The sequence below is a fragment of the Nicotiana sylvestris genome, chromosome 4 (genome assembly GCF_000393655.2).
Source record: "Nicotiana sylvestris chromosome 4, ASM39365v2, whole genome shotgun sequence".
NCBI classification, from domain to species: Eukaryota; Viridiplantae; Streptophyta; class Magnoliopsida; order Solanales; family Solanaceae; genus Nicotiana; species Nicotiana sylvestris.
This window is the reverse complement of record NC_091060.1, coordinates 117,461,145-117,479,710: the sequence shown is the minus strand read 5'-3', so window position 1 is coordinate 117,479,710 and position 18,566 is coordinate 117,461,145. Positions and strand designations below refer to the sequence as shown.

At 37.2% G+C, this 18,566-nt stretch overlaps 1 protein-coding gene across 1 annotated transcript; it reads right to left on the bottom strand.

Annotated features, from left to right (window-relative positions):
• Window positions 1-17,011: 17,011 nt before the first annotated feature.
• LOC138890056 (secreted RxLR effector protein 161-like) lies at window positions 17,012-17,413 on the bottom strand. Its single transcript, XM_070173406.1, has one exon. The coding sequence runs from the start codon at window positions 17,411-17,413 to the stop codon at window positions 17,012-17,014; it is 402 nt and encodes a 133-aa protein (XP_070029507.1).
• Between the last annotated feature and the right edge of the window lie 1,153 nt (window positions 17,414-18,566).

The following is an 18,566-nucleotide window of genomic DNA, read 5'->3' as shown; positions in this document are numbered from 1 at the left end:
TAGTTTTGTTTGCTCTAAATTTGGACATGTTACTCATTTTAGTTATAGGTAACCTAACATTTTTTCATGACAGTGTAGTTGAAATTAGATATGTATGTGACAATGAACTAATCCTTGCAAGATAGTCTTAGAGTACGCGCTTTGTCGTGTACCCAGAGACGGAACCACCTTGTCAGAAGTGGTCACGTGACATCACTTTGTCAGAAAGTTCTAGTTTATGTGTATACAAATATAAGCAAAGAGAATTATTTGAATAAAATTATGTGACACCGCTTAAACGAAAATAGATTTGTGATGGCTAAGCGCTACAATTCTCTATTCAAGATCAGGAGTTCGAATCCGAATGGCAGGTTTAATTTTTTTTAATAATTTTTGAAACTTTACATAAACTCTAATGATGTATTAGTGAGGCTTGAATCACCACCGACCTCTGTGTGGGGCTTAGTTCCGTGAGACTTATGCCCCGGATATGCCCAACTCCCAGCGTACTGGGCTCGCCTAATAGAACTTTATGCAATTCTATATAACTAACCTTGTAAATTCTCAATTTGTTTAATAAATCGTTGACTATTCAAAATTATTTTTTTCTTAATCATAAATCATTAAGTTGAGAGTATTTTATGTCATAATTAAATAAAAATTATTGCACGTTATCCACTAAGACTGCTATGATAGTTAATTTTAAATAAATCTTTCATTTAAAAGATATTTATTTATTAACTTTTGTTATGTCTTTACTATATAATAGTCCATAATTTTTTATAATTATTTTTTTAAATTTTTTTCCACGCTTACGAGATACAATATTTATTAATTTAATAGCTCAGTATTAGCTAGAAACTATTTATAAATAATTAGTTATCATGCTATTGTATGATAAATTATGTGTCACTTTATTAACTTGTTGAAACTTAAACATAAATGATGCTAGAGAATCATATTTAAATTATGAATTATGTTTTTATATAAATTTTATTTCAAATAGAAAGCATATTAAATACAAGGAGTATTTTAGGAAAAATATCAAATTATAATATCGAAATTCTTTCAAGATTCATTACTCCTTAAGAGATACATATAAGATTTCGTATCCAATACATTATTTTTTATGTTTGAGTTGTAATGACGTTGCATCTAATTTGCATATTATGATATATGTCATACTTTTCGTATTATTCGTAGTTAAATTATAATTTATAAATATTTTAAATAGATTATTTGTTATAATTTTGTGATTTTAATGTAATTTTTATAATTATATTTTATTTTAAACTATCTTAAAATTCTTGAAATCAGTAAAATTTAAAGATCTGTAGGACTTACGACCCATATCTCAGGGCTTACGCCTCGCTTCGTGAAAGGTAAAACGCTTCGCCTCATGCCCTCGCCTTTTAAAACATTGCCACCGACCTATAACAAAATTAAGAAGCGACAAAAATCCATTTGAGCTGGCATCCTTTTCTTCGTTGAATTGACAGTAGATACTATCAAGCCATTCTGGAAAAAGACATATTTATAATCCTATTATGGAAACATTTAAAAAATAAAAACTCATCGTAGAGGGTTGTAGTAATATTTTGAATTATGTTTTTTGTATTATGATGTCATTATAGTAATTTATTCATTTTTTTTACCTATAAAAAACTGTGACACCGATTACAAAAAACTCTGCATACAAATTGCCATGTAGGAATTTTTACCTCCTATAGCAAATATTGATACCTTATTTATTTTAAATAAATACCTTTTTAAAAAATTATATTTCATAGATACCTTTTGATTTTTATAGCCAAATATCTATTTATGGTCATCTCCTACCCTTAAGCCATAAAATACGCTTTGTATTATTTTCCTCTCTCATTCTTTCAGATTTTTCTCCACCCTCTCTCTCTCAACGCCAGTCTTTCTGCATGAATACAACCACAATTCTCCACTGATTCATCTCCATTGTCTCGAAAAATTTTCATTTTAGTGATCATCGACGGCGGAGAATGATAGAGAGGGGCAAAACCACCCATTGAATTCACTGTTCCTCTTCCTTCCTCAATTCATCATTGAAGGCTTGAAGGCTTTGAAGGATATATGTTTATGTGATATCCTTAATCCGTCTTTATCAATCAATTCATCATTTAAGGATATAAGTTTCTGTGATTTCTACATCTTCTGAGATATGACATTGAAGGCTTTGACGTTGTTTTTTGCCATTGAAGGCACCATCGCCGGACCAAGGCGGCACGTTTTCACTACCAGCTTCCGGTGAGCGACGGATTTGCCAGAAATTAGGGTTTGTTCTTGAACAAAGACGACGGAGTTTGGGGCTGAGCAACTTGATTTTCTGTTAATATATTTCAATGTATTTTCATGTATTTCATTGTATTCATTGTCTTTTTTTTCATTATAATTTAATATATTTCGTTGTATTCCATGTATTTCATTGTATTCACTGTCTTTTTTTCCATTGTATTTCAATGTATCCCGTTGTATTCTATGTATTTCATTGTATTCACTGTCTCGCTATATGCCATGAATGTATTCATATATTTTTTTAATTAATATAATTTATGTATTCAGATGTATTATATAATTTTTCTGAAGGTTGCTATGTTTTTGATGTATTTTTCGGTTGAGAATCTTTTTTATAACTGAAATACAAAATTTGTGTGTTATAATTGAGTTTATTGAGTTATATTAGGAGTCTAATATGTTAATTGATTCACTTTCCATTTTAAAAACAGTATAATCCCTTATTTCAGCCGTGAATACAGTCGGATACAGTTGAATACCAGCTGTAATCTCACGTTTCACTCCATGAATACAGTCGAATACACTCGAATACAACAACTGATTACCTGGACTTTCCTGATTCACGCCTATTTTTGCTACTGTATTCATGAATACAATATCTTAAATACATCAAATACATCTTGTAACCACAAAAGAGGTATATATAATCCGTAATATAGCAAATGATATCTATAGATGACTAATTACTACTAAAAGATAGTGCTTTATGAAAATTTCTCATCTAAATAAGTATGACATTTTTTTTTAAAAAAAGTCACATAAATATTATTTTACGAATTATATTTGAGATATTTATTAAATTTAAAGGAAGAAAGTGTAAAATTATAAAAATAATGATTAATGTCCATATTTAATTAACGTAATAAAGAAAAAAACTACCCCTCGTAAAAATCCTTAAAATCTTAAATATCAGTTCCACTAAAACTAAATTATTAATTATAATTAAGATTTTTATTCAACAACAACGGCACTTATAATGATTAAGAAGGGTAAAGTTGATACATATTTTATGTTAATATTTTATATTTTTATGATATATAGTGTCAAATATAGATAGATAGATTAGATTCGTATATCTGAAAAGTTTTTAGTGCAGACATTGATTCTTAAATCATATTCTATAAATTAGAATAAAATTTAATTAGTTGGATTCAAAATTTTGAATACTACATAAAAGCTTAAATGTTAGTATAATTTTTTAACATGGAATTATTTGTTGAAGGAACAGTTTAGTTTTTAAAGCTACAAAAGTGAAGAAGTCGACCAACACTAACTTCATATAAATTGCTTCACAAATTTTTAGATTGTAGGTATCTTAAATATTTTACTTTTAGTTAGGTTTATTTCCAGAACTTCATAATTATTTTATACTTTCAGATAGTTTATTTTTTAAAATTAACATATCAAAAATAACTATTTAGGTATTTTCAAAATCATTCTTAGAAACCAGTAATAACTAATACTTCCAAAGCAAAAATTCGCGTTGTCTCCAATCGATAATTTTTTGGCTTTGTTTATGCTTTTAGATTTTATAATGTTTAGGTAAACATACTCATAATAATAATATAATAATTTATACATCTGTAGGCATATAAAATTTATTGAATTCAAATTCAATAAATAATTTGGATTATATTTTAAATATATTAGTCCAAATAAATATTATGGGCTAATATAATTGAATTAATTATATAAGTCCAATATATATGGATTAAATAAATAAGTCTTAATCCATTGGGCTAGCCCATTTAATTGGGCTAAAGTGATGAACCCACTTCATTAAGCCCAAGATGTCATCTTCCTAGAGGTCCAGTTTGGTGCCACGTGTCAAATGACGTGGCGCGCCAAGTCAAGCGGAAGAGCCAATAGGACCATACCACATGTCAAAATGACAAGGCATGTCCAGTCGCGCTAAAAGGCCAATGAAATCGCGCCACGTGTGCAAGTGACATGTTCTGGCCAATCAAATGCAGCCATGTCACACTTCAATTTGATTGGTCGGAAAGAGTTTGTTCTTATCACAACTCTTTCCTTCCACAACTATAAATAGGGGTCTTCATAACTCAGAAAGGACACCAGAAGTTATAACAAGAAGCAAGAAAGAGCTCGTGGATCAAACGCTGCAATTCCTCCACAAGTTTCAGGCTTCAAGTTCAAGTTCAAGAAATCAAGTGCAAGTTCAAGAACGAAGAACAAATCAAGGTCAAGTTCAAGCAATCAAGCTCAAGCTCAAGAACAAGATCATCGTTCGAGGCAACAAATACATATTCAAGATCAAGCTCAAAGGCCCTTGAATTTATTTACTATTGAAAAGAAGAATCAGAGGATTCATAGAGATTGTATACTCAAATATTTGAAATAAAATACTACGATTGTTGCGATATTTTTCGGTCTTGATTTTATTTTCTCAACCCAAATTTATTGTCTACAAATTCTGGCATGTCCAGTGGGACAATCTCTACCTCTCATCTCAACTTTTCAATCACCAAAGTTCAAGAACATTGAAATGGCTTCGAAGAAAATCAACTCCAAATCAACATCCCCCAAGGCTGCTAACTCCAGGTTCTATGCTGATGTGGAAAGCATCCTCGATGTCACCTTTGGAAGCTTCGGACCAGTTACGAGGAGCAAAGCAAGCTCTTTAGGACAACAAGCACCCCAAGTGTTGTCCGCATCAACCCCTGTTTTCGGATCTTCATCCTCAAAAGGAGCAAGATCTTCCACAAATGCATCTGAAGGAGGAAGCGATGTTGCTGAAAAGATCAAGAAAACTCTTGCTCTGCTTGACCTCTCCGGCTCCAAGCACTCTGCTATGAAGGAAGATGATGATGCTTCAAGCGACGGATCCTCCCTACTTACACCACATAGCGTGACCTAGTCAAGGATCAATCTGTGTGAAAATCCATGCTACTCTCCGTCATCGACGATAATTATGGAAGCCATGGTGACAAACACTTCATCTATGGAAGAGCAGGTGGCAAACTTGATGGAAGCAATCGCTGGCTTGACCAAATGCATGCAAAATCAAGAGGCTAGAATTGACAAGCTAACAGACAGGGTGGGAATCTTGATGGAAGAAGAATCTACCCATGCACCCGGCAAGCTCCCAGAAGTTCTAGAGAGTGACTCTCCCCCAAGACAAGCAGCATCCACTAAGGCTATCCCTGTCTCATCTGAAGGGATGATTCCAATCGATCAACTGAAGGAGTTCATCGAAGGAACCATTAAGAACAAATATGAAGTTGCTGCCAAATCCTCCCTTACATATGCAAAGCCGTACACTGCAAGGGTCGATATGTTGAAGATGCCTGCTGGCTATCAACCTCCGAAGTTTCAACAGTTTGATGGTAAAGGTAACCCAAAGCAACATATTGCGCACTTCGTTGAGACGTGCAACAATGCTGGGACTTATGGAGATTACCTCATCAAGCAGTTTGTTCGCTCGCTAAAAGGAAATGTTTTTGACTGGTACACGGACCTCGAGGCTGGATCTATCGATAGTTGGGATCAACTAGAGCAAGAGTTCCTCAATCGCTTTTATAGCACAAGACGCACAGTGAGTATGATAGAGCTTACAAATACTCGTCAACGAAAGGGGGAACCAGTTATCGACTTTATCAATTGTTGGAGGAATGCAAGCCTCAACTGCAAAGACAGGCTTAGTGAAGCTTCAGGCATAGAGATGTGCATCCAAGGCATGCATTGGGGATTGCGCCACATCTTGCAAGGTATCAAGCCTAGCACATTTGAAGAACTTGCAACTCGTGCCCATGACATGGAATTGAGCATGGCTTCCGCTGGAAATGAAAGGCTACCCATCTATGAACCTCGCAAAGTGAATGACAAGCAAGAAGTCAGGAAGTGGGGCAAGTTCGTACCCAAGTCTGAAAGCAAAGAAGCTATGAATGTCAATACGTCATTTGTGAAGTTTACGACGAAAGAGAGCAAGAAGCAGAGTATGAAATCCACTTCGTTTCAAGATAAGCTAAGTGGGAAGTTGACTCTAAAAGAAATGCAGGAAAAAGAGTACCCATTCCTGGATTCTGATGTGCCAGTCATTTTCGAAGAACTCCTCGAGTTAAATCTCATTGAGCTTCCGGAGATGAAGCGACCAAATGAAGCTGGGAAAACAAATGACTCGAACTATTGCAAATATCACCGACTTGTAAGCCACCCTCTGGAGAAGTGCTTTGTCTTCAAGGATAAAGTTATGGACATGGCTCGCGAAAAGAAGATCGTGCTTGAAGATGAGAAAGCAAGCGCAAACCAAGTCTCTATCACCTTTGGCTCACTCAGTTCGGATGACTTATGTGGTTTTAAAGAAAGTAAAGATGAAGAATTACTGGAGAGTGACAAAGATGAAGTCAATCAACCTGATGACGATGAAGGTTGGACATTGGTGACTCGTCGTAGGCACCACAAAAGGAGCCCACAAAAAGAATCAATAGAACAACCAACAAGGAAGATGATGGTAAAAAGACCAACGAAAAAGAATCCAGTTAGGCATTTAAAGAAAGCAAAAGTGGAGATGCACCATCCTCAAAAGCCACGAAATCCAGTGACCTTGGAGGAGTTTTTACCAAGTTGGTTCCGCACGAAGATTTCCCATGAGGGCATTGATGCCTCTTGTTGCCATGCTGACAAAGGGGAAGAAAAGATTGATGACCTACCGTTGGCACCACCTTCGAAAAAGCCCATTGAGTCCACTCCTCAAGAAGTTAATGCTTGTGAGGAAAAGGTCACGTTGACAAATGACAATCTTTTTCTAGGTGACACTCCTCATAACCGCCCATTGTACCTGGTTGGCTATATGCACGATGAAAGGGTAAATCGAATTTTGGTTGATGGAGGATCCTCAGTGAACATTTTGCCAATCCATACTGTGAAAGAACTTGGTATTCCCATGAACGAACTCTCAGAAAGTCGTGTGATGATCCAAGGATTCAACCAAGGGGGCAAAGAGCCATAGGCGTGATCAGGCTGGGAATCACTATTGAAGATATACGATCAAGTGCATGGCTGCATGTGATCGACGCGAAGACTTCATACAATGTTTTGCTTGGGAGGCCTTGGATACATGAGAATAAAGTTGTTCCATCTACCTACCATCAATGTTTGAAATACTACGAGGGCGAAGTCGAGAAGATGGTAGTTGCTGATGATGAGCTATTCACCGAGGCTGAGTCACACTTCGCCGATGCAAAGTTCTACTTGAAGAACCGCATTGTGAATGAGCTGAAAGTTGATGATGGTATGAAAAGCAAGAATGACGAACCCATAACTAAAAGAGCTGAGGTGACTATTGTTAAAGCCAAAGTTGTTACCGAGGAGGTACCCGCCAACGTGAATAAATCTCATAAAGGGGGTATTGCGTCTTATGGAAAGAAAGTAAGTCCCGCGCTCCAATATGTCCATAAAAGGAAGAAAGATGAGGGCAAATCATATAATCTCCAAACCAAGACACTAAGGGAGTTAACTCTTCCGGTAAAACGAATTGAGGCAGTAAAGTTGCCCTCAAAGTCGCTTGAAGGGTTTGTAGCCTATAATCGTTTGCAGAATATGGCACTCCCTACAAAGCGAACATATGAAGGTTTTGATCCTAACGCTTACAAGCTATTTGCAAAAGCTGGATACAATCCCAATGAGTTGTCAAAGTTAGGGAAGCTCCCATCAGAAGCTGCAATGAGGCGACCCCGTGAAGGTTTGGGATACAAGCAACTGTCACCAGTGCGCATCTCAATAAGAAGGGCAAGTAGCAATTATATCACTGTAAAAGACGAATCTACCGCTTCTAATAGGCCTTCTGTCTTTGATCGGCTTGGAAAATCAACTGTGAGAACTTCTGTATTTTAGAGATTGGGTCCATTAAAGAAGGGGAATAAATTCCAGAGAAATCATCGAAATACAAGAACACCCGCTTCACCCAAAATTCAGGAGATCTCTAAGAATTTCCAAAGTTTGGTTCCTTCCAGAATGAGGCGACAAACAAAACTGATGGTTTCATGTGAATAAGTACTGAAGGTAAATCCATATACTATGGTCTACACTAAGGAACGTAACGAAGATGAAGAAAGTGTAGGTTCTTCGTATCATATCACTGTACAAGGCGAGAATGGTGTTTCGTCTTCGATGGAAGATAATGTGGAATTGGAGGATGTTTTGCCATGTTATCACATATCCTTCAATGATGGGGACCCTCAAGAAGATGAAGATGCGAAAGATGCTCCACCTGAACTTGAAGAAGGAGTGAAGACGATAGTTGATGCCTTAAAAGAAGTTAACCTTGGCACCGATGAGGAACCAAGACCCACCTACCTAAGTGCTTTACTAGAAGCTGATGAAGAGAGCACTTATATTGAGTTACTCAAAGAATTCAGGGATGTCTTTGCTTGGAGTTACAAAGAGATGCCTGGCTTGGACCCGAAAGTAGTAGTCCATCACCTTGCAGTCAGAAATGGTGCTCGCCCTGTTAAACAAGCTCAAAGGTGTTTTAGGCCAGACTTGGTTCCCCTGATTGAAATTGAAGTTAACAAACTCATTGAAGTTGGATTTATTCGGGAAGTTAAATACCCAACATGGGTTTCAAGTATTGTCCCTGTAAGGAAAAAGAATGGCCAAATTCGAGTATGCGTTGACTTCAGGGACCTCAATAATGCATGTCCCAAAGATGAATTCCCGCTTCCTATTCCAAAGCTGATGATCAATGCTAATACTGGTTACGAGGCAATGTCTTTCATGGATGGTTCGTTGGGCTATAACCAAATTCGCATGGCACCAAAAGATGAAGAGCTTACTGCATTTCGCACCCCCAAGGGTATTTATTGCTACAAGGTAATACCTTTTGGCTTGAAGAATGCTGGTGCTACTTACCAAAGGGCTATGCAGAATATTTTCGACGATCTTCTCCACAAGAATGTCGAATGCTATGTTGACGACTTGGTGGTGAAATCAAGAGAGAAGGGTGACCACATGAAAGACTTGGGAATGGTATTTGAATTGTTCCGGAGGTACCAACTTAGGATGAATCCGTTGAAATGTGCCTTTGGAGTTACTTCTAGAAAGTTCCTTGGTTTCATTGTCCGACATCGAGGGATCAAAATTGATCAAGCCAAAGTGGATGCCATTTTGAAAATGCCTGAGCCTCGAGATATCCATGAATTGAAGAGTCTGCAAGGAAAGCTAGCATACCTTAGAAGATTCATATCAAACCTGGCTGGAAGGTGCCAACCATTTAGTCACCTCATGAAGAAAGGTGTTCCTTTCAAGTGGGATCAAGCTTGTAGCAATGCCTTCGAAGGTATCAAAACCTATTTGATGAAGCCTCCAGTTTTAGCAGCTCCTATACCAGGAAAGCCATTGATACTATACATTGCAGCGCAGGAAAGGTCTGTTGGAGCATTATTGGCCCAAGAAAATAGTGAGGGGAAAGAAAACTCTCTTTACTACTTGAGCAGGATGATGACACCTAACGAGTTGAACTATTCGCCAATTGAAAAGTTATGTTTGGCGCTAGTCTTCTCAATTCAAAAATTGAAGCACTACTTTCAAGCTCATGTTGTCCGTCTTGTTTCTAAAGTAAATCCCATCAAGTTCGTGATGTCAAAACCTGTTCTTAGTGATCGACTAGCGAGATGGTACCTCCAATTTCAACAATTCGAGATTTTGTACATCCCTCAAAGGCTATAAAAGGACAAGCATTGGCAGACTTCTTGGCAGATCATCCGATACCTGATGACTGGGAGCTAACTGATGAACTACCTGATGAGGACGCAATGGTCGTTGAAGTTCAACCCCCATGGAAGATGTACTTTGATGGTGCTGCGCATCGTGGGGGAGCCGGGGCTGGCGTAGTATTTGTCAATCCTCAAGGTGAAGTCTTGCCCTACTCCTTCACCTTGACACAACTCTGTTCCAACAATGTTGCTGAATATCAAGCATTAATACTTGGGCTTGAAATGGTCGTTGATATGAAGCAATTGCAATTGCAAGTCTTTGGTGACTCCCAATTAGTGGTCAATCAGCTTTTGGGTAGTTACGAGGTCAAGAAGCCTGAACTATGCCCATATCATGATTACGCAAAAAGGTTGATGGGGTGGCTCAGCGATGTGACTATTCAGTATGTACCAAGGAAAGAAAACAAGAAGGCTGATGCTTTAGCCACTCTAGCTTCATCATTAGCCCTGCCTGACCAAGTGCAAGTTACCGTCTGCCAAAAATGGGTAGTACCGCCGCCAAATAAGGTCAAAGGTGAAGAAAACGAACTCAAGCATCTTGTTGCTGTTTCTGAAGTTGAGAAAGAAGAATGGCAACAACCCATTATCGACTACTTATGCTATGGAATACTTCCAGAAAATCCGAGGAGAAGGACTGAAATCTGTTGTCGTGCACCTCGCTTCCTTTACTATAAGGATACTCTATACAGAAGGTCGTTCGAGGGAGTACTCTTGCGATGCCTAGGCGAAGAAGAAGCTTTCCAAGCTTTGCAAGAGGCACATTCTGGGGTATGTGGGTCATACCAGTCCGGACCAAAGCTCCACTTCCATATAAAAAGGATGGGATATTATTGGCCAACGATGGTAAAAGATTGCTTGGACTACGCTCGAAGATGCAAGGCTTGTCAATTCCATGCGAATTTTATTCATCAACCTCCTGAAGTGTTGCACCCGACTGTTGCATCCTGGCCATTTGACGCTTGGGGATTGGATGTTGTTGGACCACTACCAAAGTCCTCTGGCGGGCACCTATACATCTTGGTTGCAACTGACTACTTCTCAAAATGGGCTGAAGCTGTTGCTCTTAAGGAAGTAAAAAAGGAAAATGTTGCGAGTTTCATCCGAGTAAACATTATTTATCTCTTTGGCATTCCTCGTTACATAATAACGGATAATGGAAAGCCATTCGATAATAGGTTGATGAAGAGGATTTGTGATCTTTTTTGCTTCAAGCAACATAACTCTTCGATGTACAATGCTGCCGCCAATGGTCTAGCTAAGGCATTCAACAAGACTCTATACAACTTGTTAAAGAAAGTTGTCCCCAAATCCAAACGAGATTGGAATGACCGTATGGATGAAGCTCTATGGGCATATAGAACGACTCATCGCACGCCAACACAGGCGACTCCTTATTCACTCATTTATGGAGTCGAAGTTGTCTTGCCACTTGAGCGTCAAATACCTTCGTTACAACTGGCTATTCAAGAAGGGATCACTGATGAAGAAAATGCTCGACTTCGATTAGCAGAGTTGGAAGCTCTTGGTGAAAAAAGATTGGAAGCTCAACAGAGTCTTGAATGTTATCAAGCTCGATTGTCTCGTGCCTTCAATAAAAGAGTTCGTCCGAGATCCTTTCAAGTAGGAGATCAAGTCCTTGTCGTACGAAGACCCATAATTACTTCCCATAAACCTGTAGAGAAGTTCACTTCAAAATGGGATGGGCCATATGATGTACAAGAAGCTTATTCAAGTGGGGCTTACAAGCTGGTTGATGCAGATGGTATGAGAATTGGCCCTATCAACGGCAAGTTTTTGAAGAAGTATTATCCATAAAGTTGCAAGTCATGACGCTTCTCGACGTACGAGCCTAAACTGCAAGTCATGATGCTCCTCGACACACGAGTCTAAACTGCATGTTGCTACACTCCTGGCCCGCAAGAGTATAAACTGTGTATGACCCAAAAAAAAATCCGCTAGGTTGAAAATCTCGAAAGAGGCGGCCTAGGCAAAAGTTAGGACATATAAAAAAAAGTCCGCTAGGTTGAAAACTTCGAAAGAGGTGGCCTAGCCAAAAGTTAGGACATAAAAAAAATCACCCATTCTGAACTACGGAATGACTTGATCCTCTTCACCGAGGTACGTAGGCAGCTTAGAGTTTCATTCTAAGTTCAGTCGCACAAGTTCAAAAGATACATATTGCCCCAATTGTTGTCCGAGTGAAGTATGGAGGAATGCAAAATCAAGCTGAAATGCCATCCTCTTGTGGAACTTTGATCTCATTTGATTTAAAAGGGGCAACCCTCCATGGTAAATTGATATCTTCAAGTCCGTCGGTACTCAAGTTGAAGTCCCCAAGTTGAAATCTTCAACTTCGTCGGTCTTCAAGTTGAAGTCTTCAAATTCGTCGATCTTCAAGTTGAAATATTTAGGCCCTCCAAGTCTCAAGGTTGAAGTCTTCAAGTCTGTCGGTCTTCAAGTTAAAGTCTTCAAATTCGTCGGTCTTAAAGTTGAAATATTTAACCCCCCAAGTTGAAGTCTTCAAGTTCGTCGGTCTTCAAGTTTCAGTCTTCAAATTCGCCGAGCTTAAAGTTGAATTGTTTAAGCCCTCTGAATCTTCGAGTTGAAGTCTGCAAAGTCCGCCAAATCTTCAAAGTTTTCCAAGTGTTCAAGTCGATGTCGTCTTCAAGTTGAAGCTTTATAACTTTCCAATCTTAAGGTGGACATATAAGTCCCTTTGCACCTTAAGTTGGCCTCTTCGTGGGTTTGTCCTTAAAAGGAACTATAACTTTCCAATCTTAAGGTGGACATATGAGTCCCTTTGCACCTTAAGTTGGCCTCGCCGATAGTTTGGGCCATATTGAAAGTAATCTCTTCTGTAGCCGGGCTACTTTGAGAGTAATCTCTCCAAGAATCGGGCCATTTTGAGAGTAATCTCTCCAAGAATCGAGCCATTTTGAGAGTAATCTCTCCAAGAATCGGGCCATTTTGAGAGTAATCTCTCCAAGAATCGGGCCATTTTGAGAGTAATCTCTCCAAGAATCGGGCCATTTTGAGAGTAATCTCTCCAAGAATTGGGCCACATTGAGAGTAATCTCTCCAAGAATTGGGCCATTTTGAGAGTAATCTCTCCAAGAATCGGGCCACATTGAGAGTAATCTCTCCAAGAATCGGGCTATTTTGAGAGTAATCTCTCCAAGAATCGGGCCACATTGAGAGTCATCTCTCCAAGAATCGGGCCATTTTGAGAGTAATCTCTCCAAGAATTGGGCCACATTGAGAGTAATCTCTCCAAGAATCGGGCAAAGATGAATACTCATCCCCTCACACCCCAAGATTATCTTCTTCATGCGTGGATCATCTTGTTGAACAATAACATATCTTTCTCGCTTGACCTACAAAAAAAAAGGAAAAAAAAGACAACAAAAAAGAAAGCACTAGAAAAAAAGAAGAAATTACCTTCGCGTTATTGCTTTTGAGTCCACAAAAATAGACTCAAGTGGCTTGCAAATACTGCGAATTGATGCTAACAAATACGAGCATATGAGTTTATATAGGCATGGCAAAGACAACATAAAAGAATAACTTCCGATGTGGGATCACTTGTTGAGGCGGCTCCAAGAAGTAGTTTCCAACTTGAACTGGAATGTAGTAATTTGACTACTGCTCGAATAGTAATATGCGTATTTCATAATTCAAGTAGGGGTCTAACTAAGCATTTGAATGAAGTTGGATTCTAAATGGAGATTGCACTATTTTTGAGAAACAATTCAAGACCAACGTGACTTGGTCTTGGACTCAAGTCCATGATAAGCAAAAAAGTCATGTTTACGTATATTTTGCCTAAGGGAATCCATCTGGTATTTGGATTCAAGAATTGTTTACTTAATCTTGAAAGCTGCATATTGAGAGGTAAACAAAAATATGACTTTCCTTGGAAAAATAAAACAAAGGAGTGTTAGTCGTAATACTTCAATCCTTGTCTTTCAATATTTGACAAATATATCCGACAAGACTTGAAGCAGGGGGCATTTGTAGGCATATAAAATTTATTGAATTCAAATTCAATAAATAATTTGGATTATATTTTAAATATATTAGTCCAAATAAATATTATGGGCTAATATAATTGAACTAATTATATAAGTCCAATATATATGGATTAAATAAATAAGTCTTAATCCATTGGGCTAGCCCATTTAGTTGGGCTAAAGTGATGAGCCCACTTCATTAAGCCCAAGATGTCATCTTCCTAGAGGCCCAGTTTGGTGCCACATGTCAAATGACGTGGCACACCAAGTCAAGCGGAAGAGCCAATAGGACCATACCACGTGTCAAAATGACAAGGCATGTCCAGTCGCGCTAAAAGGCCATTGAAATCGCGCCACGTGTGCAAGTGACATATTCGGCCAATCAAATGCAGCCATGTCACACTTCAATTTGATTGGTCGGAAAGAGTTTGTTCTTATCACAACTCTTCCCTTACACAACTATAAATAGGGATCTTCATAACTCAGAAAGGACACCAGAAGTTATAACAAAAGGCAAGAAAGAGCTCGTGGATCAAACGCTGCAAATTCCTCCACAAATTTCAGGCTTCAAGTTCAAGTTTAAGAAATCAAGTGCAAGTTCAAGAACGAAGAACAAATCAAGGTCAAGTTCAAGCAATCAAGCTCAAGCTCAAGAACAAGATCATCGTTCGAGGCAACAAATACATATTAAAGATCAAGCTCAAAGGCCCTTGAATTTATTTACTATTGAAAAGAAGAATCAGAGGATTCATAGAGATTGTACACTCAAATATTTGAAATAAAATACTACGATTGTTGCGATATTTTTCGGTCTTGATTTTATTTTCTCGACCCAAATTTATTGTCTACACATCTACCTAACGTGAGAGCATTAATATTTTTGGAATTAAGATTAGTTATTTTTTCCAATTCAAATAAGGAATGTACTTATATATATAAGTTTAGTTGACTTTAAATTTCTAAATATTAGGAGTTTTTACACAATTTAAATAAGGAAGGACTTAATACTCCCTCCGTTCACTTTTACTTGGTATGTATACTAAAAATGTATTTTTATTTTTACTTGCCACTTTACGCATATCAAGAGAAGACAATTTTTTTTTCCTGTTATACCCACATTATTTATTACTCATTTCAAATCATTTTCTCAAATCCAATAAAATATGCATCAACTAACATGAGTATCATGATAAATTATGCACTTCATTTATCATTTCTTAAGGGACGTGAAAAGTCAAAACGTTCCAAATAAAAGTGAACAGAGGGAGTAGTTAAAACTATATTTAATTAAAATCCTAAATATTCGGTAAATAGTTAATGATGATTTTGTCTAACGCAAAATTAATTTTTAAGGGGTAAAAAAGGCTAACGATATTTCACTAAAGCATTCGTGTGTGTGTGTGAGTGTATATATATATATATATGTATATTAACAATGCTCTTATGAAATTTATCTATCAACTCATTATAGCAAAGGAATTGTAATTTATGAAATTGATAATATCTTAGCAATAATTGTCTATTACTATAATTCAAGCTCATGCTACCTAAGCATAGAGTTTAATAGTTCGGATTTTTATTTTTTATGCCCAAATTTTTTAAAGGCATTACGTCTTAATTAAAATTTCTCTCGAGCAAGCACAAAACTTAGTGGGAATGGGAGCGATATTTTCAATCATATAAAGTTCTAAATTTCAGACACATCATAACAACAACTACTCCCAGTCCCGAATAAAGTTAGCATCGGCCATATAAATTTTTATTTTTTCTATAACTCATATCATCATCATGCTATCTATATTATATTGAAATTCGAATACAAATACAGAGCCAACGCAGCGGAATATTAATAGGAACGTACCTTTAGCCATAGTTGTTCAAGTGATGTTGGGAATTCCTTGGAAGAACCTTGAGAGAAAACCTAAAGAGTCTTCTAGCCTGTGCCTATCGTAGGATGTCAGACTGATGGAGTCACATGCGTATTTATAGGTAGGCTAGGGACTCTTAGGTAAATATTTTAGCCCTAGGGACTTCTCCATAAATTATAATTACCTTAGGGACTCCTAATATATGGTAATTTCTTTCCATCAAAGAAATACCATATATACATAACTACAGAATATTATCTGATATATTATTTCCTTTGGGAGACAAGGTAAATAATTTATTACCTTATATATGGCCACACTAGAAGTCTTTAGAAGAGACGGTGAATTTCTTACATTCTCCCACTTGGCCCACATATTTAAAATCAGATAATCCTTTATGAGAGATAAACATATAGTATGGCCATAAATTTTATCACTCAACTAAAAGTTATGCGACAATCACTTTAACTAGAATATATTATTACACGAATCATGGCGGTCATGCTTTTAAACAAACACTTCCTTCCATATATTACAATGCACAATATATTCTAATAAAGTTTCTAACAACTTTATGAATTAACTTAATATAAGTCATTCAGAGTCCAACTTTATTGATCCAATGATCACAAATAATACATGAAAAACCAAAAGTGTGCACTGTCATGTATATCAAAATAATCTTAATGTCTAGACAAACTATTAGAGAATAAAGCAAGCTAAATTGAGCTACTAAGACCATATGGGTTACATGATCCTTGAAAATATTAGCCGGCAGACCTTTAGTCATAGGATCAGCAATCATCAAAGTAGTACTAATATGCTCAAAACTCACATCTTGCTTCTTTACATAATCTCTAACCATCAAGTACTTTATGTCGATGTGCTTGCTTCGGCTGCCACTTTTATTATTCTTAGAAAAGAATAATGCAGCTGAATTATCACAGAAGACTCTTAATGGCCTTGAAATGGAATCGACAACCCTAAGGCCGAAAATAAAGTTTTTCAAACATAACGCATGTGATGTAGCTTCATAGCATGCTATAAATTCAGCTTCCATTGTGGATGTTGCAACAATGGTCTGCTTGACACTTTTTCAAGACACAGCACCTCCAGCAAGAAGGAAAACATATCCTGAAGTAGATTTACCAGTGTTTTTGCATCCACCCAGATCAGAGTCTGAATATACAATCACCTCCAATGAGTCAGAGCATTTGTATGTGAGCTTAAAATCCTTGGTTCCTTGCAAATATCTCAGGACCCTTTTACCAGCTTTCCAATGGTCAAGACCAGGGTTACTTTGATATCTACCAAGCATTCCTAACGCAAAAGCAACATCAGGTCTAGTACAGACATGTGCATACATAAGGCTCCCAACAAGCGAAGCATAGGGAATGTCTTTCATTTGCTCCTTTTCTAATGCATTTTGTGGACATTGATTCAATGAGAATTTGTCACCTTTAATTATGGGTGCTGCTATAGGTGAATAGTTCTTCATCCCGAATCTTTCCAGAATTCTTTCAATATAGGCCTTTTGAGACAGTCCAAGTAATCTATGGGATCTGTCTCTGTGAATCTCTATGCCAATGATAAGAGGCTTCACCCATATCCTTCATCTCAAAATTCTGGATAAGGAACTGTTTAGTCTCGTACAACAATCCCAAATCACTACTTGCAAGTAAAATATCATCCACATATAGGACTAGAAAAATATATTTGCTCCCACTTATCTTAAGGTATATACACTGATCAATGATGTTCTCCGTAAATCCAAATGAAGAAACAACATTATGAAATTTAATATACCATTGGCGGGAAGCCTGTTTTAGCCCATAAATGGATTTATTCAACTTGCAAACAAGGTGACTTTTGTCCTTATTACAAAATCCTTCAGGCTGACGCATGTATACCTCCTCTTCAAGATCTCCATTCAGGAAAGTTGTTTTCACATCCATTTGATGTAACTCTAAATCAAAATGAGCTACTAATGCCATGATTATTCTCAATGAATCCTTCTTTGATACTGGAGAGAAGGTTTCATGGTAATCAATGCCTTCCCTTTGAGTAAAACCCTTGGCTACAAGTCTGGCTTTATATCGTTCGATATTACCAGATGAGTCTCTTTTAGTTCTAAAGACCCACTTGGAACCTATAGGAGAGGATCCCTTTGGTAATTCGACGAGATCCCAAACTTTATTTTTAGCCATAGATTCTAACTCTTCTTTCATGGCATCATACCAAAGTGTGGAGTTTTCTCCACTCATGGCTTGTGAAAACGAGCATGGATCATCTTTTAGTCCAATATCATAATCAGACTCTTGGAGATATACAACATAGTCGCTAGAAATTGCTGATTTTCGAATTCTTGAGGATTTTCTTACTCTCACTGGTTCAGACACTTCTTCAGTGGGTTCAGATAAAGCGAGTTGATCTTCATGTGACTCCTCAAGTGGTGGTGGCTCTTGAACTTGTTGTTGTTCAGATAATTCATGAGAATTTTTCTGAGCAATATTCAAATTCCCAATATATAAAGGTACCACAGGTGGTTCCCTTATTTCTTCCAATTCCACCCTTTGAGTCAAACCACTCCCACTTGCTTCATGTTCCTCAAGAAATTTAGTGTTTCTAGCTTCAACAATTTTAGGAGAATG